This window comes from Toxotes jaculatrix, chromosome 14, assembly GCF_017976425.1.
Source record: "Toxotes jaculatrix isolate fToxJac2 chromosome 14, fToxJac2.pri, whole genome shotgun sequence".
Classification (NCBI taxonomy): Eukaryota; Metazoa; Chordata; class Actinopteri; family Toxotidae; genus Toxotes; species Toxotes jaculatrix.
The window spans coordinates 3,583,852-3,610,884 of record NC_054407.1 but is presented as its reverse complement, the minus strand read 5'-3'; the positions used below and the strand labels follow the sequence as shown (position 1 = coordinate 3,610,884).

Below are 27,033 nucleotides of genomic sequence, written 5' to 3'. Positions count from 1 at the left end.
CACAGCAAATAATGTCGAGGAGGAGAGGCAGGAAGAGAAGGGAAGAGCAAGAGAGGAGGGCCACATAGATAAGATAGATCAATCCATAGATAGATAGATAGATAGATAGATGCATCAGGTTTGGCTTGATCCTCCCCCTGTAATCCCTCTGGGTCCACACACACACACACACACACGCACACACACATACACACTTGCACTACATGTTGCTTTACAAAGAATAATCATCATCAGAATAAGATTAATAACTGTCTGAATATATCTAGGAATAGAAATTAAAAAGAAAAAAAATAAGAGAAGAACACACTGTCAAGGAAAACAGATTCACTCACACTGCTGTGAAATCCAAAAGCTCCCTACAGTTTTACAGTTAAGAGTTATCCTGGAGAGAAAACAGCTAGGATAGATAGATAGATAGAAATATATGTATGCATCATCTACGTATGCATGCATATACTGTATGCAGGCTGGGTGTGTGTGCGCATGGAGGAGATGGGAAGAAAACTTTGACGACGTGTGGGTTTGGATTCATCTGATATGCCGCAGTTCGTACTCAGAATTGAACGTAGGCCTGTTTCTATGACTTTACATGTCTCTCTAAGTGTGTTTCTATGTATGTGTAATGCATCGTCAGCTAGCTTGTTAGTGGTGAAATGCCTATCTGCAGATAAAGGGTCAGTTTGATTCATTTTGGAAGCTGTCCAAATCTCTCGGGGGGGGGGGGGTGGGTGGAGTTAAGGCAGACAGCTGATCTCAGGTCAGATCACAGGGGCTTAGTTGAATTTTTTGACTTTTTTTTTTTTCCTTTTTACTTTTTGGACAAAACACAGGTAAACAATAATTTGGCATTAAAAACAGGTACACAGCTAATATTACCACACAGTCTGAGAAAGAGAGAGAAGAAGGGGGGGGGGGGAGGGGTGAGAGGGAGGGATGAACCATAAGCAACTGAAGTAGTGAAATATGATCATAACTTTAAAATGGCGCCTATTACATCGTCGATCTGGAAGCAAAAAAGAAAACAATACGCTGCAGCAGTCGTTGACCAAGCTCTAAGCTGTATACATTATCTATCTGCCAGCTAATTCATGGTAAAAATATGAACTTGCTTAAAAGGAAGAAGCCTTGACATTTTCAGTTAGAGTCTGTTCTCCACCGGGGACCTTCAATGCCTCTGTACGGTCACGTTAACACCTTGTTATCATTCATTTTCATCATTTAAAAGAAAGGGCACCTCCAACCCTAATGTAACAGGGTGGCTCGGTACCTTTGGGTTTAAATGACAACTGTTAGAAATGGTAAAAAGCTGCTTGGAGGACCAAAACAAGCCCTGGTAAAGAAATAATTAGACCACAACAATGTGCCAAGCTCCAGCCTGAACAGCAGAAAAAAAAAATAATAAAAGCTACAGAAACCTGAAGAGCCATATATACACAGAAATATGCCTGATAAATACAGTTTACAAAAAAAAAAGGAGTTTTGATTTCCAATCTGTGTTCCTTTTTATTCATTAATTTCATAATGGCAGCCACTGCTCTCAACATCCCCTCATGTTTCTTTGACTGTCCTGCTTGTCTTTTGTATCATTTCTGAAAAGGATCTATTTTCACACTCAACAGTTTGGTCTTTTTATTCCCTCCCCAGAGACAATTTAAAACACTTTTTTTTTAAGCCACAACCAGTTTGTAGTGTTCATTAAATACAAATCATCCGCAACAAAAAAAAAAAAAAAAAGAGGACACAAAGACAGAGCAAGAACAAAGTAACATGATGAAAAATAGGGAAAGGACGCACAAAATGACACCATTTGCACATTCTTTCATGGACAGAAAACACAGAGTGACTTGAACGCCTCCTCCATCTTACAACCTGACATACTGGAATACCTATATCATCATACACACACAGGCACAGCATGAAAACTGACTCAACATGCAGAGACACGTCCTGCTGTCAACGTGCTGTGTAATTTCCTTTACAAACATGTACAAATGTGTGTACAGACACAACACAGCGCCTGCTTTATTCCATATCATCAGTTGCTCAGAGTGTGTTTAATCTCTCCCCACAATCCTGTCTCTGTCTGGACAAAGTCACCTCACCGTTACTGAAAATATAGTTGTCGTTTTGTTTTGTTTTTTATGATTTTGAGGTTCTGAATTATCCCAACATCATCCTCATGGATTAAGATACATCGATGCCTTTAAATAAAAAGATTAAAACCTGTTTATATAACCAAAACAAAAAAAAAAGTGAACTGTAAAACTTGAGAATTTAGTGGGCACATCTGCAGGTGAAGCTGACTCTATCCTCATAAGACTGCAGGAAGTCAGGCTGATTTATGAGAACACAGACTCTAGACCCCTAGGTATGGTCAAGAGACTTAGGAAAGACATGGCTGAAAGAGAGAGAGAAAAAGACACAGAGGGGGAGGGATGGATGATAGAATGGAGCGGGAGAGAGAGAGAGAGAGAGAGAGAGAGAGAGAGAGAGAGAGCGAGAGAGAGAGAGAGAGAGAGAAAGAGAGAGAGAGAGGTTAACAAACTGTTAGTGAGCCTGGACAGTTCTGTAGAAATGCAAGGAAGGGTCGGAGAGGGCGATGAGGAGGAGGAGGAGGAGGAGGAAGGGCTGGGGTTGAAGGAGGAGGAGGAGGTGTGTTTTGAGGCTTCAGCAGCAGCCCCCTCCAGCCTGTTGGCCTCCCTGGCTACCGGTCAGTGTGGAGTTGGTGGTAGGGTGCTGGGGTCCAATCTTAATACCATTAGCCTGTGTGACAGAGACAGACGGACAAAGAAAAGAGACAGAAACTGGTTAAAAAAAAAACCCAACAACAACCTCACAAATTAAAATGAAGTGAGGCGAACCTTGGCTCAGGACAGCACCATCTTAGAACAAACTGAACTCTTTTCAAAGGAACCGTTGAAGTTAGTGGATTCCACAAAGATCTTTCATGCAGGGAGTTTAAAACAGAGGAGACTAGCTGTGTCAGCTAATATGTTCTGCAGTATGAACTGCTCCACACCAGAGGCGGGCTAATTCGCTTTCTGACTGGCACTTAGCAAGTCAGTTAGCTGTGTGGCTACTGTGGCCGATTACAGCTTGTACGTTCCCATCTAGCCAGCATGTTACTGGATACCTTACTACGAGCAGGCAGACCTTTTCCACTACAGGAGCTTAATGATCTGGAACTTCAGGTGCAAGCATTGTTCTGGGCTCTGCTTTGTGTTCTGACTCTTACACCTTATATAGGCAGGAGTCATGAATAACGCCTCTTTGTTTTTGTTTTTTTTTACTTTTCATTGTTCTTTTTATGTAATTTGTATAATTTTTATTCCAAATAAATAAATAAACACAATAAAACTCAAGCTGCATTTACAAGGACAAGAAAAAAAAAATGGGATTAGAATCCCTGACTAATGAAAAACAGACTGAAGACTGCGTGTGTCATTGTTTTCATGGTGCCTGGCTCCTGCAGGGTCTTCTATTAGATCACATCATAGAGGAAGCAACAGGTGCTGCTGAGCTGCACAAAGGCAAAGGAAACACCAGCAGCACACAAGGACACGAGGAGAAAAAAAAAACAGAAAAGCACATATAAAAGAAGAGAAACAAAGAGAGAGAGAGAGGCAGGCAAGTGGGTGGTAGAGAGACACTGGTCTTTCAACTCTCTCTCCCCCTCGCTCGCCCCTTAAACAGGAGCTCTTCCTCTCTCTCTCTGTGTGTGTGTACTGCAGTGCTCACTTTCCCCTCTCTGAATTTCATCATCTCTCTCTCTCTCTCTCTCTTTCTGGCCACAGCACACTGTCAGCCTCACTCGCCCTCTCCCTCTGTATATATTTATCTCCCTCTCAGTGTAACTCCCCTGCCTTCTCTCAGTAGCAGCAGTGCCTCTGGGGAAACACTGTATGCCTTTAAATCACATTTATTGAGCTAAGGCCATGTGTGTGTCTGAGTATGTGTGTGTGTGTGAGTGTTTTCTCATAGTGGCTGCCAACATTTCTGGTGGGGCTTCCCTCCTCTCTCTCTCAGCCAGTCAGCTGATGTGGTTTGGCCTGCTGGCCGGCCCTCCCTCCGCCTCACTCTTACTAAGAACAGGAACAGTGGCTGGCTAACTCCAGTCCTGTCTGACTTACCATGAGTACTGTCTGTCTGTCTGTCTGTCTGGATCAAGGCTCAGATAGACTGTGAAACACAGGTGAACACAGGCAGATATACAGGCACACAGCTCTGTTTATAAACTCCATCAGCTGCCTGTGTGTGCTCTGTGTGTGTACGGGCTCACATTCTGGGCTGTGTGCAGACGGTCTGCGTGAACCACGACATCATTTTACATGACGCAGCTACACGGACGAGGAACAAATACTCAGTGATCAACAGGCTATCTGTTTGGACACTGCTGACTGGATAAGAGCTTTTAAAGAGGATAATCATCAGGGTGACTGGATGGTAAACTTTCAGTTCATCCACACTAAAGGCCACATCAGCCTAGACTCTTAAACTCTGAAAAACGGACATGGACAGGCCTGACTGTCTGTGTATAAGGACATATTGCACACATGTGGAAACATTTGTGTGTATGTGTGTGTGTGAGTGTGGACGAGGAGAACCGAGCTTTTTGGAAAACACCTGAATGCAGAGCCGTGATCAAATGACTAATTTGCAGCTCCTCAGCTGTTTCAAAGCTGAAACCAGAGATTTTCGCTGTGATGCACAGTTGTGTTGTTTGCTGACTAAAACAGGACAACAGGACAACAGATTCAGGCCCTCGTCTTTAAGAAAAGAACCTGAAAATGTTTGCATTTTGCAAATCTTAATCTGGAACTGGTCGGACCAACACTTATACTTGCTGACAGGCTGGGTGTCTTGGCTTTCCTGCCTGGATAACTGCTTCGCTAAGAAGAGAACCATCTGGTTGACTGGATAACAAACTTACTGAGTGGCTGAATAGGCAGCTTACAGACTGACTGGCTGACTTGTTTGTTTTCTTACCAAATGACTGAGACCTTGTGGGATGTGTGGAATTTATGAGCTGGCAGATGCTGAGAGAGAGAGAGAGAGAGAGAGAGAGAGAGAGAGAGAGAGAGAGACGGGAGGGGGGAGAGAGAAAGAGAGAGAAATAGTGTGGAGTGTGGAAAATAGAGCAGGTGAGAGGAGGTGCACAGGGAGTTTTGCTTGGCTGAAGTCAAAGGAAGCAGAAAGGAGGGTTTTTTTTCCCCTCTTTTTGAGGAGAGAGGGAGCGTGGCAAACCACACACACTGCTGGAAAAACAGCACTGAGGAGAAAGAGGAAAACAAAGGCTGGAAGAAGGGAGAAGATGGCCTAAAAAAAAAAAAAAAAAAAAGCTAGAATGGAGAGGTTTGGGGAGGAAGGAAAAAGGGAGGGGATCGGTGCATCTCACCTCATTGTTGATATCAAACACCCCCTCCTGGATCTTCTCATAGATCTCCTTGGCTGTGTTGATGAAAGCCTGAGATAGAGACAGGAAGGGAGGAAGACAGAGAAGAGTCAGTTCATATTTGTGAGCCGACTCCTGTAAATGAAACTGCTCAGCTTTTATGAAAATGTTTTTTTTTTCTTTTTTCAAAGAAAGAAGCCATGCATCATCACGTGCACGTTTCAAACACAACCAGGCTCTGACTCCCACAGTGGCTTCAGAAAGGTTCCACACCCCTTCACTTTAAACACACCTAACTTTATGTAGAGTTTATTTGAAGCAGATAAAACTGCTTTTCTGCATGTTTACACTAAATAACCACCAATGACAAACATGTTTTCAGAGGTTTTTGCACATCAACCATCCTGTTAGCTTAGTTTCCTTCAGATGTGTCTAGCCCATCTCCCTTTAGCTCTCCCTTTAGAGCTGAGTTGTACTGAAAAATGTATTTACCACACTGTAATATACCTGTGTCTGCTGTTTAAATATTAAATAATAATAATAAATAGTAATAGATCATTATTTCCAAAGCACTGTGTGAAATCTTCATATGTAAATAGTTAATGTAGTCACAATAGTGTATGGATTTCTGCAATCATGTCCATTTGACTTGAAGCTTTGACTGAGGAGACCAAAGTATTACTGGAACTGAAATGTTTTGGTATCATACCAGCAAGAATAACAGGTAGAATGTGAATCGTGATAACTTTGGTATCTGAGTCTGCTCATGACGAAGGGAACATGGATACGTATGTTAGATAACCATCGCTCTTGCATTTACTGTGAATAGAGGACATACTGGAAAGGTATGTGACAGTGAGACAGCAGTGTAATAGGGCCGTCCCCTAAAAGTCAATGAGTCAGGGCATCAGTCAAGTAGACACACAGTCCACACAGAGCAGTGCAGGAGCAACAGCACGACAGGCTGTAAACTTTACAAACCAAGTCTTGTCTTAAAATGATGAAACACTGACTGTGCGCTGACTGTGATGGAAACGGAGGGCAGCACATCACTGGACAGCGCGAGGCGGCGCAGCGTGACTCGTTTCTGTTGGCCGCTCTGATACTCTCGGCTCTGGTGTCCGGCTGACAGCGCTGTTTCATAACTGAGCTACGCCGAATTTTCCTTTCTCTGACTCGGGGCTGACACTAGTCTGCTTTCAGTGTATCGTTATTACTTGTACTAGTACATGTATTACTTATTACACGCATACATATACACCTTTTAAAATTTCACTTTTATTTTGACAAGCCCGTAATTGAGAAATGTCCTCTATCTTCTTGGAAATCCATCGCTCACTTAATGTGGAGCTGCAGGTGTTAAAATTCTGTCGAAGAAAACCACGGAGGATTTCTGCTAAATTGTATTCCTCTTCACTCTTCCTCAGTGACATCCCATTAATGTATACTGTCTCGTCCCATTATTCTGCTTCAAATAAATAAAAAAATAGATAAAGGACAGAGGATGCTCTGAAGATGCTGTTATGCTTGGACTTCAAGAGCTTTGAGAATAAAGAAATAGTCCCTTCCAAAGCTTTTACAAGTTGAGATGATTTAATTGAAGACCTTGTTAGAAGATGCACAGACCCTTTAGAACAGATCTACTTCTAGTCAACAATAGGATCTGAGCAGAACAGACACAGGGACCACACACACACACATACACACACAATATCTGTCTTCTCTCAACACAAGCACGCACACGGTTTATGGACAGCGAGTGAGGATCAAAGATGTCAGGATAAAGTGGAATTACACTCCCTGAGTAACTAGCCTATGACTGTGGTATCATTGCATCTGTCTCCAGGGACAGTCTCTTAATGATTGTGTCTCAAGGGTTTAAACTGGAGAGCAACCGGGATGATATCAACTCAGATCACACACAGTTCAGTGTAAGGAGGAACGATGTCAGAGCACATCTCAGACTTTTTAGGCCAAAAAAACATGTGTTCCTTAAGTGGAATCGTTTTGAACTGAATAAATGTCCTGAACTCATATGTGACACCCTGTCGGAAATAGACTCCTGTCCTGTTAATTCTGTCCTATTTCCTTCCTTCAACACATCACTGCATCCCTTGATCCTTCACATCCTCCTACATTTCCGTTTCTCAGTTAATTGAAATATTAAGTTCACGTGTGTGTGAGTTGTAAAAACGAACAGAAATGAAAGGAAAGGAGAGAAAACTGAAAAACAGAAGCAAAACATATGGAGAGAAAAGATCTAAGGTATACTAACAAGACGGAAAAAAAGAAGGAGAGGAGGAAAAAGAGAGTTGAGAACCAGAAAAAAGAAGAAAGAGGAGTAAAATGTAAAACAAAAAATCAGATCAGTGAAAAAATAAACAAGAACACTGTGGTGCAGAGGAGGTAAAATAAAAAAAAAGAGAAATAAAGAATCGAACAGAAATGAGTAGAGGCTGAGAACAGGATCCCAAGGAAGTAAGGAAAGAAGAAAGGATGAAGAGATGAGATGAGAAGATGCTTACAGGAATCTCTCTCTCTCTAAGGACCATCCCATCAGCCTAGTGTCCACCCACAGACCCTCACGACGAACCCAGCGCACTGATTGGCTGCCGGATGTCGCTGGAGGTAGGGTGGAGGTTATGAATATGTATGAACTATAACTGGTTGATATACTGCTGGAGAGAGGGAGATGATGGATAAGAGAGAGCAGGAGGAGGAGGGGAGGAAGAAACTGAGGGAAGAACGGGAGGGAGAACTGAATAGAAGAGGGCAGGAAGACACGGAGGAGAAAAGAGAGAAAGACACGCTGGCTAACAGGGTGGGAGGAAGATGGAGAATAGGAGGGGGGGGGGGGGTGAAGGAGGATGGGAGGGAGGTAAAGAGCAAATGATGGACGTCAAGGGACGAGGACGGATAGAGCGAGGAGAGATGAGGGGAAGGGAGGAGAGGAGCTGTATCAGGAGGATTCAGAGGACACTAATGAGACAAATTAATCATACCACACACACACACACACACACACACACACACACACACACACACACACACACACACACACACACACACACACCCCTCCCCCCTCATCTTAACCCCAGAGAGAGCTGTACTCAACAGGGGTAGGTGGGGGGTGTGTGTGTGTGTGTGATTTTGCATGATATAGGCCAGGCAAGAGGGTAGGGAAAAAACAGTGTAAAAACACACACACACACGCACACACACACACTCACACACACGTACATGCACACACACACGCACACACACACGTACACGTACACGCACACGCGCACGCGCACACACACACACGCACACACACACACACACACACACACACACACACACACTGTGGTGATCTTGGCTAGCATGCTGCGCTGTGTAGGATGGGATTATTTATGTGACTGGATAAGTGAGAAAGGGGTCCCCGAGGACAACGGCATGCATTCATTACACACAACAACACCAGGGGTGTGTCTCAGCGAGAGGCGGAGCAGTGTGCTCCCTCTGCTCACTGTGGGTCACGATGCTAATGTGACGCCGGTGAGGCTGGGGCTCCAGCAGGGTGAGCTGTGATGCTACAGGTAAACGGCCAAGTCAACAGGAGGTTTGCTCCAAGCGTGACGGTCCGTTCAGAGGGAACATACACACTTCATACACACAACGCAGAACACTACACCACAATAGGCAAGACAGCGAAAGCTACAAAAACAAGCTCTCTGTGCTCTCACGTCTGCTCTCTGTGACGTGGTGCTTGTCATCATGTGTACCGACTAATGCTTCATTCATAATACACACACAGTTTTCTGATTTCAGAAACAAACCTGTTATCAGGTCACTGAGTTTTGACGATGACAGGGAGCAGCTCAGTGGTGATAATGAGGAAGGCAGGGCCTCAGCTACCACTGAGGCAGGGCTCTGCAGGGTTCACCTCGTTAAATTTAAGACTTTTTCAGACCATTTTACAGAATCCCACAGAATGCAACTGAATTGGGCAAAATCTCACAATGTGACAGTATATAATAATGTAAATAATAAACACCTAATGATATAATTAATTAAATTGTCACATGGACCCAGATAGTAGCAAAAAAAAAAAAAATCGGCCAATGGGTTAACCAGTGAAAAATGATTCAACCATTTAAGCTCTTTTATCGACTCTTGCCCATTGTGAGATGATAAACTTTGTGCCCACTGTAGCTAGCAGGAGTGACAGTGTCGTCAAATTTCATTACCTACAGAGTAAATCTCATCAGCATCACTGAGCTAACTAGTTCCCACAATGTTTATACCAAGATCTAATAATGCTGGTGATTGGCTGTCTAATGTGACGTCACACAAACACCTCGTGGAAATCAGGTAGAAAAAACACCAGGTTACGCTCAGAGACACACGCGCGTGCGTGTTGATGTATTCTGAGAGGCTTGACTACAGTGTGTGTGTGTGTGTGCGCGTGTGTGTGTGTGTGTGGGGCACAGTAAATGTAAAAATATCTAAGCAATAAAGTGTGGCTCCACTTCATGAGGCTCAGTGTCAACAGTGTGCGATGCAGTACATTCAAAAAGGACAGTCATTTCTGCCAAGACCAGCGACACAACGGATGTGATGCAACACTTCAACGTGCATGAAATAATTTATAGAGCAGAAAGCTGCCCCGTGCTCGACCGCAAGACGTAACTGATCTCGTTCAGGAAGTGGTATTGAAGTCAAAGTACTGATACTGGTATCAAAAAGTTTTAAACAATACCCAGCATTAGAGCTAAATGCTAACACTGGCATGTTCACAAGCTCTAGATGACAGGGCCAATGACAGCTGATGTTTAGCAGGTGTAATGTTTACCATCTTAGCATGCTAACGTTTGATAATTAATACTGGACAAGCTGAAATTTGGACCTTATGTTGGCACTAGAGACACAGTCACTAGATCACTATTACTACACTCATATCAGTAGTGGATGAGAGTGACTGGAACTGACCCCATTCTGAATAAACAGCCCGTATGGGAGAATACATGGATCTAACTTAGTATCCATAACCCTCTTCAACAACTTCCTGAAGACAAAACACCATTACAGCCTCCAGAGGGCTTAAACACTTCCTGACATTAATCATTACATATTCAAAGATTTATTATAGGCTTCAGGGGATTCATTCTAAGCTTGCGTTGTGCTCTTAACAAATAGATGACTAACCCCAGTTACAGATGTCAACAGGCACTGTGACATGGCAGATAATATGTGTGAAATTCTGGTGTGGCCCTTCTTACGAGAAAAGATTTATATGTGTGGAAAAAGCTGTTAGTGTTAGCGGTGGCCTGCAGGAGCTTAAATTCAAGATATATTTTCTAACAACTTGTCACGTTTCAAATGAAGCCTGAATCAGAGTATCAAGGAAATTATTGTGTGTGTGTGTGTGAGTGGTATTACCTCCTCTACATTAGAGGCAGTCTTGGCTGAGGTCTCCATAAATATGAGGCCGTGTTCTCTGGCAAATGCTTCACCTTCTTCTTTCTTCACCTCTCTCCTTGACTCCAGGTCACTAAAACACACACATTTGTAGAAGAAGATAACTCAAGTCAGGGTCATTTAAATTTCTGTAATATAAATGACATTTTTTTTTTATCTGGTGCATTAAACCAGGATACAAGCTTCATTTCATCATGACATCAGTGGCAGCAGCAGCTAAAGATGACTCAGACTTTGTTGTTTTGACTACAGACCTATTTTCATGGGGCTCTGCCCTCTGCTGCAAGCTGGCTAACTGCTGCATGTAAAGTTAATATTGATGCTAACTAACTTTAACTAACCCTAAACACTGGTAGAGGCATGGGTCAACCTGAGAGCTGTGATATAGTTTTTCAATAATGCAGAATTAGTTTGAATCAAATATCAGTGAAGTTTGTATTGCATCAGTTATGTAACCTGAGGTAAAGTGAGAACTGTTAGTTCTGCCAATAACTCGCTGAGGTTTGTTGCAAAAGTGCAAAACTTCCTCATTTCACTTACTCACTTACAAGAATATGTATTTACCAAAATCAGAATTACAGTGACAGAGAGTAACCAGACACACTCACTTTTCGTACGCTGTCAATAACCTATAATGACAAAGCGACCGATACTGTGCTGCACAGCTTTGCGGCACAGCTGAGCTCCTTATTGAAATTCGATAAAATGATATATGTCGCTTAAATTACTGTGGAACTGTTTGATGTACTTTGAAAAACGTTGAATCATCTACACAAAATGGTCTTAAACGCCACTGACAGCTGCCACACACTGTTGATGGTACAGAGCAGGGTGCGGCCATCACTGTGTCATGATCTTACCTCTTGTTGCCAATGAGCATGATGACCATATTTGAGTTGGAATGTTGGCGAGCATCCTCTAACCAGGTCGTCAAGTGGTTGAATGTGTCCCTTCTGTTGAAACAAGAACAGATTTCTGGTTTCAGGCTGACGGCACTCACACTCATTGACATAATGCATTCCCAAGCCCCTCACCTTAACATTAATCATCACAACAAAATACCTATCCCCCACTCTAACCCTGAATTATAACCCTAAAACCAAGTCTTAAACCTCAAAAAAACGGTATCTATCTGTGGGGAATTTCCGTCCTCACTGTGACATGAGTCCCTGTGGGTTAGTATGAATTCAGGCTGAAGTCACCATTGTCCCTATTGGGATATAAAAACAAGACCTCATTGCTGTTATTACTATTTATGGTTGGGGCCTGAAATCTGCAGACCCCCAGATACCCAAACAGCTGAATTTTCACTTTTTATATGATCCAACATGCAATATAATATATTCTCATACTCAATGACACCTAATACAGAACAATCATGACTTGTTCTGTGATAGAAAAACACACCCAGGGGGTTAATAATAAAAACACTTGGAAGCACTGTGGCTGGTATGAACACACTCTAGGCTATAAGTTACAAATGTTATGAATCTCTGTCACAGTTAGCACAATGTTACTACAGTTCAGTGAAGTTTACAGTTGATGAGAATTATCACTGGCTTCTTCCTGTTCTACGCTTACTGCACTCAAGCTATGGGCCTAATGTCTAAAGTCCCTGAGGAACATGAACATACGCAAAAAAAATCTGTAGCCATCTTTTTTTCTTTTTTTTTTTTTAGCACAGGAGAAGCAGGTTGAGGAGACATTTTGACCCCATGGTAGTGTAGGACAAAAAGGTCATGGGGTCATGAAAATCATTCAGGATGGACGTCAGGGGACCACGAAGATCGATAACAAATTTCATGTCGATCTGGGCTGTGGACATCAATGTATTTTGCTCGTTGGATGGATGGAGAAACTGACCTGCTGCCAGTGGGGATTAAAACGAGAGGCAGAGAAGTGTCTGAGGTGACAAGCTGAGCAAGAGTTGGAGGATTAAACCACTGGTGCAGATTTTGTCCAGGGTGGTTTTTATTAGATATCCTAGCGACATGGCTCCAGGGATGGCAGTGTCAGTCTGCCCGGTGGTCAGACCACCACTCTGGTCCAGACTTTTTCCCAGACGGTCATGCAGCCCAGACAATGAAGCCTAATGACTTAATAATCCTCTGACTTCCTCTACTTCCTCCACCGCCAGGAGGTTCATATTTGTTGCTCTGAGTGAAATTTTTCTTTGGTGTGGATATATGCGGATTACTAAAATCTCGAAAAACTCCATGCAATATCTAATATAACCTCAAGCAGGAACTTTGCATAGATGTTAATGATACAAAAGGTGGAACTGGAGGTATCTCTAGGTTTTTAAGCCCTTGTCAGGACATAGTCTTATCATCCTAGCATCCTACTTTGCACTGTTCCTGAGCACCGCTTAGCTATTGAGTACGCAGGTGTCTGTCTGATTGGCTGTTACCTTGTGATGTCATAGACTAGCAGTGCTCCTGCAGCTCCTCTGTAGTAAGACCTGGTGATGGACCGGAACGACTCCTGACCAGCCTGCAGAAACACATACATATATTAATAAACAGAAATTGAAATCTGAATAATTGAAATGACCACGGAGAAGTGCTGATCCTTTGGTTTTCAGCCCTGGTCCTGCTGGAGTCTGAGTCTGGCTTGAAGGGCCTGATCTTTCAGTCTTATAGTACACTCTCGGTTATCTATGATTCCTGAACATGCAGTCCAGTCAGATACAGGTTCTGTACCAGTCCTGATTTTCTAGCAGAGTCCAGCTCCAGGTTTTCAGTCAGCTGGGGCGAGGACAGGACAGAGCACAGCCTGTAACTGGATACAATGGGTTCTCTCTTTCTTTCTCCATCTATCTGTCACAATTCCTTTCTTTCTCTCTGCTCATGTGTCTGCCCTCCCAGCTTCCCTATTTATAAACAACATGCTATAACATGTTACATGGATTAAACCTGTAGCATCATACATAAGTCTATTCAGCTCACCAGGTCACCTTGTACGCTCGCTCCCCTTTCTTTTATTACCCCTTCATTGTTTTACTTCCACCATCTCTTCCTTGCATCACTCATCTTTTCATTCTTTCCCTATAAATCCCTGGGCCTCCCCCCTTTCTATCACTCCTTTCACTATCTAGAATTTTTACCACACCCCTGCCACGTCCATTCATCCCCTGTCTGCAACCGATGTACTGTAACAATGTTGTCTGTGTTTCATCCAGCCCAGCGCGGAAAACAAAACAGCACTCTATCCTAGCAGCTGCAGCCCCGCTCTGCTCTGACCTCATCTGAGAAACCAGACAGACAGACAGTCAGTCAGAAACAGCCAGTCAGTGAATCACTCAGTGGACCAGGCTGCCAGTTCGTCACCCAGGAACCCAGGCTGCTGGTGAGTGAAGCAGTCAGTCGCTTAGTCAGACAACTAGTCAGCCAGTTAAAAACCTCATTTAAATGGTCAGTTAGTCAGCCAGAGGACCAGTCAGCCGGTCAGCCAGTGAACCAAACACCACATTAAATGGCCACCGGAACAGTCAGTCAGTCAGTCAGTCATTCGTGGGGCAGTCAACCAGCCAGTAATGCTATTAGTGAATAAATGATAAATAAGGGTGAAAAAGAGGGATCGCTGTGTCTGTCTGCCATCTGGCCAATGTGCTTGTGTGTAGAAACACACACACACACACACACACACACACTTATTCATATGGCATGTTCAGCCTACACAGTAATCCAACTGGTTTCTCTAAGAATTGGGTGGTGGTGGTGGTGGTGGTGGTGGTGGTGGTGTCTCAGTCACTGAGCCCTGCTGGTTGTCATTTTAACCATCTAACCTTTCAATATTTAATACCAGCAAGGTGAAGATGATTATCCAGCTGGCAGGACAGAAAACCTGCAGCAGTTTTGAGAAGCAGGACTGACATCAAGTGTTTGGGGCCTTCTTCTCTCATGCAGATTTTTCTCATGACTGTATGTGGTGCTGTGGCTCCATCTGCTGATCAGCTGGTTAACTGCACGCACACGACACCTTGCAAAGACATCTGTTCTCCAGGATAAATCCCAATGGCCAAAACGTCACATTCTTTTTCACTTTCTTCACCACTTGACTTGACCGACATTGAAAATGTCAAGGGAAGATGTAAAGTAGAATTCATACAAAGTTAGAAAAAGATCTTTTTTTTAATACCCATCGGTCTAAGACTTATTCTGCAGCATGGAAATTAGCCCAAACATACAGCCCTGAGTCATAAGGAACCATCTTCAGTGACAAGAAGAGTAAGGACTCTTGCAATAGAAGGTATAATCTCCACAGAGCCCTGTTCTCAGTCATAATTGAGTCCATCATGGGATTACATGATGAGAGAGAGAGACACAGAGACACTGAGATAGCCTAAATCCACAGAACTACTGTGGCAAGTTCTCCAAGATTCCTGGAACAACCTACCAACTGCCAAGAAGCTTGAAAATAACCTTGTGTAAGAGAACTGGTGCTGTTTTAAAGGCAGAGATTTATGTATTTTAATGTAATAAAAGCAAAAGAAATCTGATCACAAAAAAATCTGAAAAAGATAATCATCACAGACTTTAAGCTATAGGAACATTTTAACCTTTAATAAAGAATTTGTTTGGGGTTTACTTTCTAATCTAATGTGAGGACCACTATTATAAGTCTTTTTGTCATTTTATAATCCACCTCTATCTCTTACACTCATTCCAGATCCCTTGTTTATCAGTATTATTGTTAGGCTCAAATATTCATATTGAAACTCAGTACAGAATTCAGAGAGTCTGTACTAAACGGTGAGTCATGCACCGCCGTCCGTTAGGACTCAAAATCCTGCATTAGCTGAGACAGCACACACGGTGAGGATGGAAGTGAAAAGCTGGGTGAAGCTAACAGAGCAGGGAGATGGAGCAGTGGAGGAGGAGTGGGGCGATTTGCTTTTGAGTCTCATGCTGGCAGGAGGCTGTCCCTGCTACTGCTCCGCCACCAGGAGACGTTCAGGGGTAAAGGAGCAAAGCGTTGACGATCGGTGGTACCTGTCTGAAAACCCTGCAGCTGACCTATGGGCTACGGAGGAGGTGCGACAGGCGGTAATGCCATAGGAGGTCAACCCCTACCTGTACAATCAGCGTTATACAGTATGATATATACAGTAGGTATATTACCGTGTCCCAGATCTGCAGTTTGATCTGTTTGCCATCTATAGTGATCATCCTCGCTCCAAACTCCACACCTGGACACAAAGACAGAATGAGAGTTAGAGTGTGTTATTTGAAATGCTGGAATAATACAGCAACATCTAATTATTCATCGAACAACGATGTGTGATGTTTGTCCCAGCTGAGATACCATGAACTGTTCTGTGTCCTCAGCAGGTAGGAAGTAGTTTGGCCAAGATACACTTAGAGGAAGTGGTGCGTGTGTGTTTTGAAATATATTAATCATTTCTGAGGGTGTTGCATTAATGTTGTAATGATGCAGTGTGCTCTTACCAATGGTGAGGTCGTGAACTGGCTGAAACCTCTTGTCTGTGAACTGTAGTAATAGACATGACTTCCCCACACCTGAAAAACAAACACCCAACATTAAAGAGTATTACAGAGACACACACACACACACAAGCGTAAACACACTCCTGATTCATTTTCAAAGGGGTCACAAGTGCTGGGAATGAAACACCAACACACGCCAACATCATTGTAAAATCAATTAAATTTCCAGGCTCTGAGCTCCCACACAGCCCAGAGACACTCTGCTGTTTGTAAGTGACAACACTCTGCAGGAAGTTACAAATGTACAACAAGAATTATTGCCTTTTACACGTAATTAACTAAAAGTTTCATATGGGAATACTGGAGTGATCCCGTTCAAACAACCCCAGCAGGGAGCTTCCACACTACTTCTCCAACCTAGTGTGAGTCAGCTCAGTTAACTTGAACTAACTGTTAGGGAGCTAACTGACCAGCTGGCTTCTTTGGATATGAGAAGCCACTGTTGTTTTCCCAAAGGGCGCTGGTGAATCTGCTCATTACTAACACTGCTCTGAGTATGATGCAAGTCTCTCAGACGGACTAAAACTACAGCCATACCATGTGGTGGTGGTTTATTAGTTTTAGCTATTCCATTATAAAAAAAATACTGTGCTTCATTGGATTACAAAGTCAGAGGATGATGTCTGCAAACCGAATTACAGTCAAAAAACTTCAAAGCATTATGAAATTATGTGGAAATGCTATATGTCAACAGAGTCAACAGACTCCTGAGGCAGTAGATCAAAACTAGGAAGTTGTTATTTCCTTGACACGTACTAAAAACAAACACTTAGACATTAGAAACACAATGAACAGGTCTGATGCAGCAGCTCCACTGCAACTTGTTTTAACCTTAGTGTTTAGCCTTAGGCAGTGTATGCTGGCAAATTCTATACTGAACACCTATTAAAACATTTTCATTTTCAGGATGTATAATGCAATTACCCATATTTATGCTGAAATCTTACTTACTTTTTTAACAGATAAAAGATCCCTTCCTAATACAAATCCAACATAAGAGATGGGGAAACCTACAGTCTTGTACAAAGAGGGTTTCTAAAGCTCAGTCAGAAGCTATTTGGTTTCAGCACTTTAAATTAGCTTAATCAAGTGAGTATCCTCCAAAGTTACTATCTCGTTAGTGCAAAAGCAGCAGGGAGCGGAGCTGAAATGACCAGCTGAGTGACAGAAACTGGCAAATGCTTTGATAATGGATTACTTTTTGTCATTTGGTAAGCAAACATCAACACATTTTCTGGTCTCAGCTTCTAAAAGTGAGAATCTGCCCTTTTTCAGGTTTCAGGCGGCCGCCTTTGGGCCACGGCACGCTAAAAGCTCAGGTCTGGGAGAAGTTTGGAGAGGCTATGGAGAAGGATTTTTGGGCAGTCTCGAGGAAAAAAAAAAACACAAATGAGAGCTTAAACTGATAACTGGTTACAGCCATAGTAAGACGGTGTTGGCAGCACCTGAATTCATTTTGCACAACATGAAGACTGAGAATTTTGTCACCCATCTCCTACAGGAGACATGACTACAGAAAGCAATAACTGTGTTCATGCATATGTGGGCATGTGTGTGTTGTAAGGAGACAGAAAGCTGAACCTATCCTTTGGTAAACAATAGCTATAGAAGCAAGGATGCATCTATTTACACCACAAAAAGAGGTACTTCAACCCGAGGAAAAATAATAGACCAGTGATGAATTCAGCCTGTCATTGTATTTATCAGAGACTGCTGCTGAGCGCCCTGTATTCACCTCTGAGTCTAATGTACTGTAATGAGATATCTTGAGAAAGAATATTCCAGTTTCTACTTCAGAGAACATGTTTATTGTTTGTACAAACTGAAGTGAATCATCTTCACCTCAATCTCATATAAAAGTGCTTCAATTTTAAAGCTTTTAAGAAAGGCCAAGAGTGCCTCATAGACACAGCAAATTGCTATTTAATGCTTATTTTGCAGACCTGGATTGAGGGTGGGATGAACATTCAGAGACCTGAGGTTAGGGAGTGAATTTAAGTATGTGTGTGAGACGGAGAAGAGAAAAAAAGAGAAGAGGATGTAAATGAGATGGACAAAAAGAGAGACTGACAGAGATTCGACAAGGTGACAGAGAGGGACATGGTCTTCCTCCTTCATGGTTTCCAAGGGTTACCACTGCCAGGCAGTGGCGTTGCTAGGCAGGAACTGCGTGATGATGATCATAAGCGATGGATGGAAGGATGGAGGGATCAGGAGGAGGGCAGCTATGAAGGCGTGTTACAAACATGTCATTGTCACCTCCATCCATTCTGTGTGTGGGTCAACAGGCACCTGCTTACAAAACGCTCTTCTACTACCAACGTTCAACAGGAAACACAGGATATATTAAAGAATTTTCTTTGCACTTCCTATATTTTTCCAATTATCTAAATTAGTCAATACAATTAACTGATCATTCTAGCACAGCTTAACTTCCTATTTCTAGCCAAGACGTAACAGTGTGACGCCTGTGGTAAACAGCATGAGCACGCTATCTATAGCTAGCCCACAATCAAAGCCTGCTGTGCTTCAAATGGTGAGAATGGCTATAATCATAGTCAGAAATTAGAGGAGAACTGTGTGTGATATGTTACAGTCCAAGGTCTTTCCTACAGCTTCTACTTGAGGTAATAATACCTCACCATAGCAGAAGCACTTACCATGCAGAGGTAATGCAAAGTGTGGAAACAGCCGCTGGGCTATGAGAAAACAAAAAGCCAGCCAGGTGAATAGGTGGCTGGTTAGAGAACAGGTGACTAGAAGATTGACAGGTGGATTAATTTAGCTACTCTGGCTAAGGAAACACCAGATATATGATAAGATAAGATACACCTTTATTAGTCCCACAATGGGGAAATGACGTGCATACAGCTGCTACGTAACTTACTGGTATCAAAAGAGCAATGCTTGTTTTAATTACAAATTTCAGGGGAGAACGAGTCAGATGAAAAATTTAGGGCTGCAATTTAAGATTATTTTCAGTACTGACCAACCGACCAATATCACCATCCTGATAGCCCCCTAATGAGACCAACACCAATTCAAATGAATGTAGTGGTAATCAATAGTATTAAAAAAAGGACCAATTCCAAATTTAGATGGGCCACTTTAAACCCAGCAGTCAGAGGCCAAAACAAGCAGAAAGGGACTGTTCCATGTAGTTTTTAGAGAAGGCTGGAAAGTCACTGATAACAATTACTGAGGCACCAAATGAGCCTCATAATTTTCATTCATTGACTACATGCTGTTGGTTGTACTGCAGATGTGTTTGAGTGTTGAGAAGACCAATGAGATGCTGCACTGCTCTCTACAGGCAGTAACCTGAAGCTTAGCAAGGTCAGCAGATTGCACCGCAATCCCTACCGAGAAACCCAACAGGAAGTCTGTGCAGATTAATGGTCCTCGCACACTTACTACTACTGAGGTGCCTACAAGCATGGCAGCTGATCTCTAGCTATGGTACTCGAGCTGCCACGTGACAGCTGTCCCTGTGGCCACCAGTAGGGAACTACAAAAAAACACATCTTAGTGGGGCTTGCTGCATACCAGAGGTCTAAAACACTGGCAATGCAATAGTCACAATGCCCCTGGTGTGAGTCCAGCAGGGGGGTGTCTTTGTTGCATTTCCTTCCCCCTCCAATACCCTGATACCATCAGCCTTCTTTAAATGCACAGTAACACAATCTCGACCACAATATCACTGTGTAGGTAAAGCAGGTACCGCATAGTCGATGTGAGTCAGGTCATATGACGACTTCTGGGCCACACATACCACACTAGAGGCTCAGCTTAGATTTCTATTGGTTATTATTAGTGTAGTACTCTCAACAAACCACCTAACTACTCACAGTTTTGATTAACAACCTGGGTAATAAAGCTACGCCCATGACTTCATATTAATCTTGCCGAGTCGGGTTTACAAGACACTCATTTGTGCTGAAACATTCCTAAACAAAGTTAAAGATTAAACACTTGGCCAGGTTTTAAAGATAAACGTACTTGTGACACAGCTGAAAAAGATTAGTTGCTTATTCATTTAACTGACTGACAGAAACTTATTTTGATAATCAATTCCAAAGAATTGTGAGATTCCAGCTTCTTAAATGGGAGCATTTGCAGCTTGTCCGTGTTACATCATTGTAAACTGAATATACTTGGGTTTTGGGCTCTTATGCTGCAGATTAATCAGATGGAAATGAGAATAATCGTTAGTAGCAGCCCTGCTGCATGTGTATGTGTAAATGCCATCAAACACCGGTTTCCAGGATGATTTGCTCCACACACACTGTATTTCCCTTGACAACAGCTTTAACAAGTGGTTGTTGAAGTGCCATCACTACTTAAGAAGATAACAGCCAGAGACATTAAAATGAATGTATCAACAGTCCATTAGGAATACTAATGTCCATGGAAAGTGTAATTTTCTACAGATTTTCATCACACCACCACTGGACTGTAGGCTGGTGGGGATCCCTGTTGTGAAACTTCAGTTTTTTAATACAACAGTTTTAATGCTGAATATTTAATTTAAAGATGTTTAAGTATTGTTTTTATAGTTGCAATAACCTTTACATTTTTTGTAAAAAAAAAGAAATTCATCACTTGTGTGATCCACAATGTACCTCAAAGTTCTTAAAAATGGGGTTAAAGCAGACAGTATCTGAAAGTTCACCGGCCGTACAGGCAGTGTTTCATAGAACACAGTCTATTTTTGGAGGTTTAAGCATGCACAGAGACTATAATTTTCTGTTCACAGTCAGTCAATCTTTCTGCCAAACAGATCTGTGGACAGGCTGGCTTGAGGCCACTGGCTAAAGAGAAAATCCAACCTAACAATTACCCAATAATTATTTCCTGAAATTTTTCCAGTGACGTTTTGAGCTATAGGTCTGAAGAAGAGCATACAGCTCGAAACGACGCTGTGGATGCCTCATTAAACTGCGTCAGAGGGAGCTACAGTGAACAGACCTTCCTTTTCCTTTTTTTTTTTTTTTTTTTTTTTTACATTGTCATAATGACTTGCTAGCCCAAGGCCAACTGACGTCAGGACACGATCAGTATCCTAGCAACATGACTCTGCTGTAACCTTAAAACCCAACTGTCAGGGGCCGAGAGTGCAGTGCACCCCAAGAAGTTAGCATACTAGCAAAAAAGTCAAAACAGATGGATAAAAGATAAACGGTTCAAACATCCTGCCTCTGTTACTTGAAGTGGCAGTAGTATGAATGAAAACTTAACTGAACCGACTAAAAAAAAAAAAAGAAACTCGAGACTGTGACAAAAAAAAAGAAGACAATTCCAGGATAACTCTACCTGGTATGGTTTTACATGAGCCGCTACGGATCCATCGCAGCCGCTAAGGTTTCTCCACAGATATTGTTCAACAACTCCGTGAAGCCAGTCCATTTAGAGAGACACCTGATCACCAAGCATCCTGGCTGAATTGGTAAGAGTGATGCATTTCTCCAAAGAAAATTAGCAGACGTCAAATCAAGCATGTTGGTCAAGCAGTCCCATGTGTACTGTGTGGATGTATATATGGATGCATGGAGCAGTAACAATGACAGGTAGGGGGGGGTGTGGCCTGCTCAGATGTGTGAAAAAGGTAAACCCTGACATCCAGTGGACACACTGCAATATTCAGCATGAAGCTCTGGCCAGTGAGAGAGAAGTGCTATTGGGAACAATGCAATTAAACTGATACGATTTACTGAGTCCTGACATCTGAAGACACACTGTTTTAAAGTCTCTGTCAAGACAGTGGATCACACACACAAGGCCAGCTACTGCTTCACACTGATGTCCGGTGACTGTCACAAGGCAAAATCCTTGAGGGGGTGTTTGACCGTGCTGAAGTGTGCGCTTTTTTTGAAGAAGCACGTGCATCCTGTTTGAGCACCGGGGGAGGGCTGCACAGGGAGGGCGTATCTTGCAGACTACTTGACCAAAATGAACAAACTCAATTTATCCTTACAGGTTACAGACACGTGTATGGAAAATGTGTGACAAAGTGGGCGGACTTATAAGGAAGGTCTGGATGAATATCTGTGGGAGAGGGCATGTGAGGATGGAGACCCTGCACTGGGTGAAGAAACCTCTGTGTGACTGAGATCAGCAGCAGATTTTCTTTAAGGCTGCAGGGATAACTACACAAGGGCGAATTCTGGTGTCATGTGGAAAAGGAATATCCTGTTCTGTGACAGTCTGCACTCAAGAAACCTTTAGCTTTTGGAGCTACCTACTTATGTGTAGTGACATTCTCAGCTTTGACCCACACAAAAACCAAGCTCAGGAACGGAGTCAATGTGGAGAGCATCCAGATTACAGGGCTGGCAACACTGCCTCCAGAACTGTCAAAACTTCTGAAAGGCTCAGGAGCCTCATTTGAGGAAGAAGCAGCCAGTTGGTGAGTGAACGCCAAATCATTTTTGTTTGGTTGAGAATGAATTATTGTAACAATCTACACTTTTATATAGAATAGAATAGAATAGAATAGAATGCCTTTATTGTCATTATACGTAAGTACAACGAGATTAAGCCACCACCAGTATCAGTGCAAAAGCAGTGTAAAATAAGATAATAAAAGATCTGAAGTATAAAATAAAATATAATATAAACTAAAATATTTACAAAATAAACAGACAGATGTGCACATGTATTGTTTATGTATTTAAGTGTGGTGTGATACGTATGTATACCATATGTATATATATATATATTGCACATTAGTGTCGCATATAGTGTTTAACAAAAACACAGTTTGTATGAACAAATCTGGAAGATAATTGGTTGGTCGCCAATGAAGGTGTACTTGTGGTGGGTGTACACTGGACAAAAAAGGCTGGGAAACACTGCAGAAGAGAGCTACCTCTGTTTTAAAGGAATATGTCTATGCTTTAAAATTAGCAGAAAACACTGATGAAAAGGAAAATGTTGGATTATAACTTACCAGTTATAACTACTTGTCACACAGACTCACAAACTCAATGTCAGAATCTTAGAGTTAAAGAAACTGCCTGATACAAATAAAGAAAAGAGAAAAATTGATCCTGGAAAGGGGTGTTAGCCAAGATAGTTCTTCCTCTGTCCCGAAATACTGGCGGTGCATTAAACCTTTAAAAATTCCCTGACATAACTCACAGACTGCCATTGCCCTGTCTTCCTCATTCTATGAGTGCCAGCCTGAGCCAACAGGATGAATCAAATGATGGAAATTGCCTCTGCACTTCCAACTAGTCCTGTTGGACAACTAGCTAACCAGAATCACAACAGTTTATCTCTGCATCACATCACACAGACAACTGGTGTGGGCAACAGTTGTCTGTGGTGCAGATTAGGGTTAGGGTTAGGGTTAGACCGTGAGCTTGAGGGAACCTGAGGGAAGACCAAGGTCTTTATGGTGACTTCATCAGTTTCCGTTCAGCTGGAGCAGCATGGAGCTCAGACGTTTCTCTGGACAAGGCTACTGGTCTTGTAAAACAGGGATATACAATTATTTGCTTTTGGTGTACCATGGCTCAACATGGCAGTTACTAGGGTACAAACAGACACACCCGACTGAAATATGTCAAACCACTATAGGCTATGACAAACCTCAGATAATGAAGGACAGATAACATCTGGCTGTACAAAGTAACAGCCAGTGAATCTGCATTAGTCTACACAATAAGGACCTGACAGATTATATTATAATTTAGGGATGTGAAATGCCAAAATAAAAACAAATATACTTACTTAAAATACTTAAAATAATCCATCTTCAGCTAAACAACTAGTAAAACTCTGCAACGTTTCTGCAGTAACACCTCAAAAGCAAAACTAATTCAAAGTATCAATAATGATGTACTATATAAAGAGAGTCAACGCAAAAACAATTATTTTTAGTAAATTATTAGCAAACTGTAAGTATGATTAGCATTCATAAACTATTAGTTAAAAAAAATCATCAATTCAAATTTTTAAATTACCTTAATTTTAGTCCGTTTTAATGGAAAATTCCAAAGATTCAAAGATTATATGTAAAAAGTCTGGACTCTGGTTTAATGTTACGGTCCACATTTTAGGGATTAAGCTTCATCAAATCAAAGAATCAGTCCACCATTTAAGAGAACCTGACTGACTGCTTGTTCAGGTTTGAATTACCCTTAGCAAACACTAAGATAATGCCACTAAACACAATTCATCATCATCACCAGCTCTCATCATACACAGTCACATCATAACAGAATAATACTCGTATGCAAAGTCTATAGGTTTCCTGTTTCCTGCCCATCTGTATATGTATATGATATGATCTGTAAACTGACTCCTTCAGATAGCTGAGATCCTGCTGATTTGAGTCTCATCATTTTAAAATTTGCAGCATTTTCTGGCCTAATAGCTCAATTATTAATGTTTAAAATGCAGACTTTTTGCTGCTCATGTGAAAGACCTGACAGTCTGATCTGGAGGCTAACTGCAAAGAATCTGTTGCAGCTGTGAAAAAAAAAATGTTTCCTCTCACTTGTGCTTTTTCTAAGATTTTCTCTTCAACTGTGTCTTTTGGTCTAGTATGATTCACAGGCAGACGGAGCACAGCCAAACAGTGTGGGATTAGGCAGAGTAATATCAATAACTGCCTCCTCTATGCAGGAAACAAAACATTCCAAGTTCTAAAACTTTACTATAACCATGTTTTACTGATATGCAGTTAAATCCATTATTGCTCCATCCCTCACCTCAATGACAAACCCTTTCAGAAACATTTACATTGAGAACAACAAATAAGCAAGTAAACTGGGTTTGTGCTTGGTAAAATATGGGGAAAGTTGGGGAGCTTCCAGGGATCTCTGACAGAGCCACAAACACTACTCACCCAAATAAGTAAGATCCCATCGCAACAGTATAGAAACGGCTGTTTTCAATCAACAGCTGTTTCTTTCTTTCTTCCCCTCTATTCCTTCTTTCATTTCAACAAAGATAATAGGACTAACGACGTCAAAGGTTACGTGCTGTTGTAAACATGTTACATTTTCAACATTACGAAAACACATGCATATATCGACTGTTTAAGGGGCTTATGTGGTACAGTTGATTACGGAAGAGAAGGTTATAAGATTTTCTGGAAATCTACAGTGACATTTAGGTGCAGTTGTAGATGCTACTGGTCACACACTGACCACAGGGTCTCTGTGTATCATTAATAACTGGCACTGAAACTTGTTCATGTAATGATCATTTCTTTCCTGAAGATCCCTTGAGTATTTCTGGTGTAAGCATACATGTAATCAAGCTAGGAGCTTGGCTGTAGCTCTCTTCAGCAGATGCTACTAGAGATAAATAGCAACAGCAAGCAAAACATGAACCTCTTTCGCAATAACACAGAAGTAAACATGCAGCCCACCAGTGATCATTTAAGATAAATGAACACATATGCATATTGTGAATCTTTTCCCAGCATGCTTATTAACTTCTGCCATATTATTTGTTCTGGCTGTAACCTTCTGTACTAACAATGTAAAACACATCCTTAGTAATATTTTAATTATTGCTTCCTTACGTAGAAACTCTTGAAACACCAGTTTAGGTTCTGACTGTATATTTGTCCCATGTTTTTTGGTTAGGTTTCCTGTATTAAATCATCCTAACACATTTCTCACTCTGCCTCTGAGGACTGCCGTTCAGCCTGTCTGTCATTATAGTACAGCAGCATTTGAAATGCACCTGCTGCCACTCTGCAAGTTAACTGAGCAGGCCCCTCATCAGGACAGCTAGCTGCAAATAAACAGATGACAACATTAACTACTGCTCCACTGGTTTTCCCCACATGATGGCCTAGATGAAAGAAAAACCTAGAATCGTGTAATGAAATACAGACTAGAAGACTCAACAGTTCGTGCAACAGAAATCTGGCCAGAAATAAAAGCTCTACGCCATTTCAAGGAATATTGGAGGTTTTAGCCTGACGTTCTGGCCTTTTCTGACAGGACGCTTAGCTACTGTAAACTGTGTTATTTCATGGTTTGGTCACAACAAAAATAAATGAGTCTGGTGACTATCTGCCTCATGTATCAGAAGCTAATGGACCGTTGATCTGCAGTCGTGACAGCTGTTTGCTAAATATTTAGTGAAACAGCTAACGCTAGCTAGGCAGTTAGCAGGGCTTGTTAGCTGTGGCTAACACCCCCACCCTCGACGCAAACGGACAAAAGGCCCAACATACATCTGTCAGTGTCAACAACTGTAACGCCAGAGTAGTATAGGAAAAGCTTTTGTTATGGTGCCAGTGTATAGTTTTCTGTCACTGTCGGGGCATTTTAAATAGTATCCAGATTTGTTAATGTGAAGAATTGGAGCTGTCATCCCAGTTCTTGCGTCTCTGCTTTTACCACGTCATTGGACTAACCAACACTGCGGAAATGCTCCGCTAGCTACTAGCTAAGAGCTAGCTGAATGCTAACTTGCAGTGTAGCTGGCACTTGCGGCAGCTTACCCGTGTCTCCGATGATGATGTATTTGAAGAGGTACGCATACGCCATGGCCCCTGGGTTGTACAGTCAATTGTCTAGACCGTTACACCTTCGTTTAACTGACCGTGAACCGTTCGAAAAAGGTAGCTGGCAGCTTGTTAGCCTGTTTTTCTCTGTCTGTGCTGAAGAAGGAACAATAAACAGCCAAAGCCTCCGCGCTACG

The 27,033-nt window shown here is 42.1% G+C and overlaps 1 protein-coding gene across 1 annotated transcript; it reads right to left on the bottom strand.

The window, feature by feature from the left end:
- Positions 1-727: 727 nt before the first annotated feature.
- rab2a (RAB2A, member RAS oncogene family) lies at positions 728-27,033 on the bottom strand. Its single transcript, XM_041055218.1, has 8 exons — positions 26,834-27,033; positions 16,303-16,374; positions 15,976-16,043; positions 13,263-13,345; positions 11,713-11,805; positions 10,814-10,925; positions 5,396-5,464; positions 728-2,763 (listed from the first exon to the last, which is right to left on the bottom strand). Exons 1-8 carry the CDS (start codon positions 26,877-26,879, stop codon positions 2,668-2,670), a joined length of 639 nt encoding a protein of 212 aa, XP_040911152.1. The 5' UTR covers positions 26,880-27,033; the 3' UTR covers positions 728-2,667.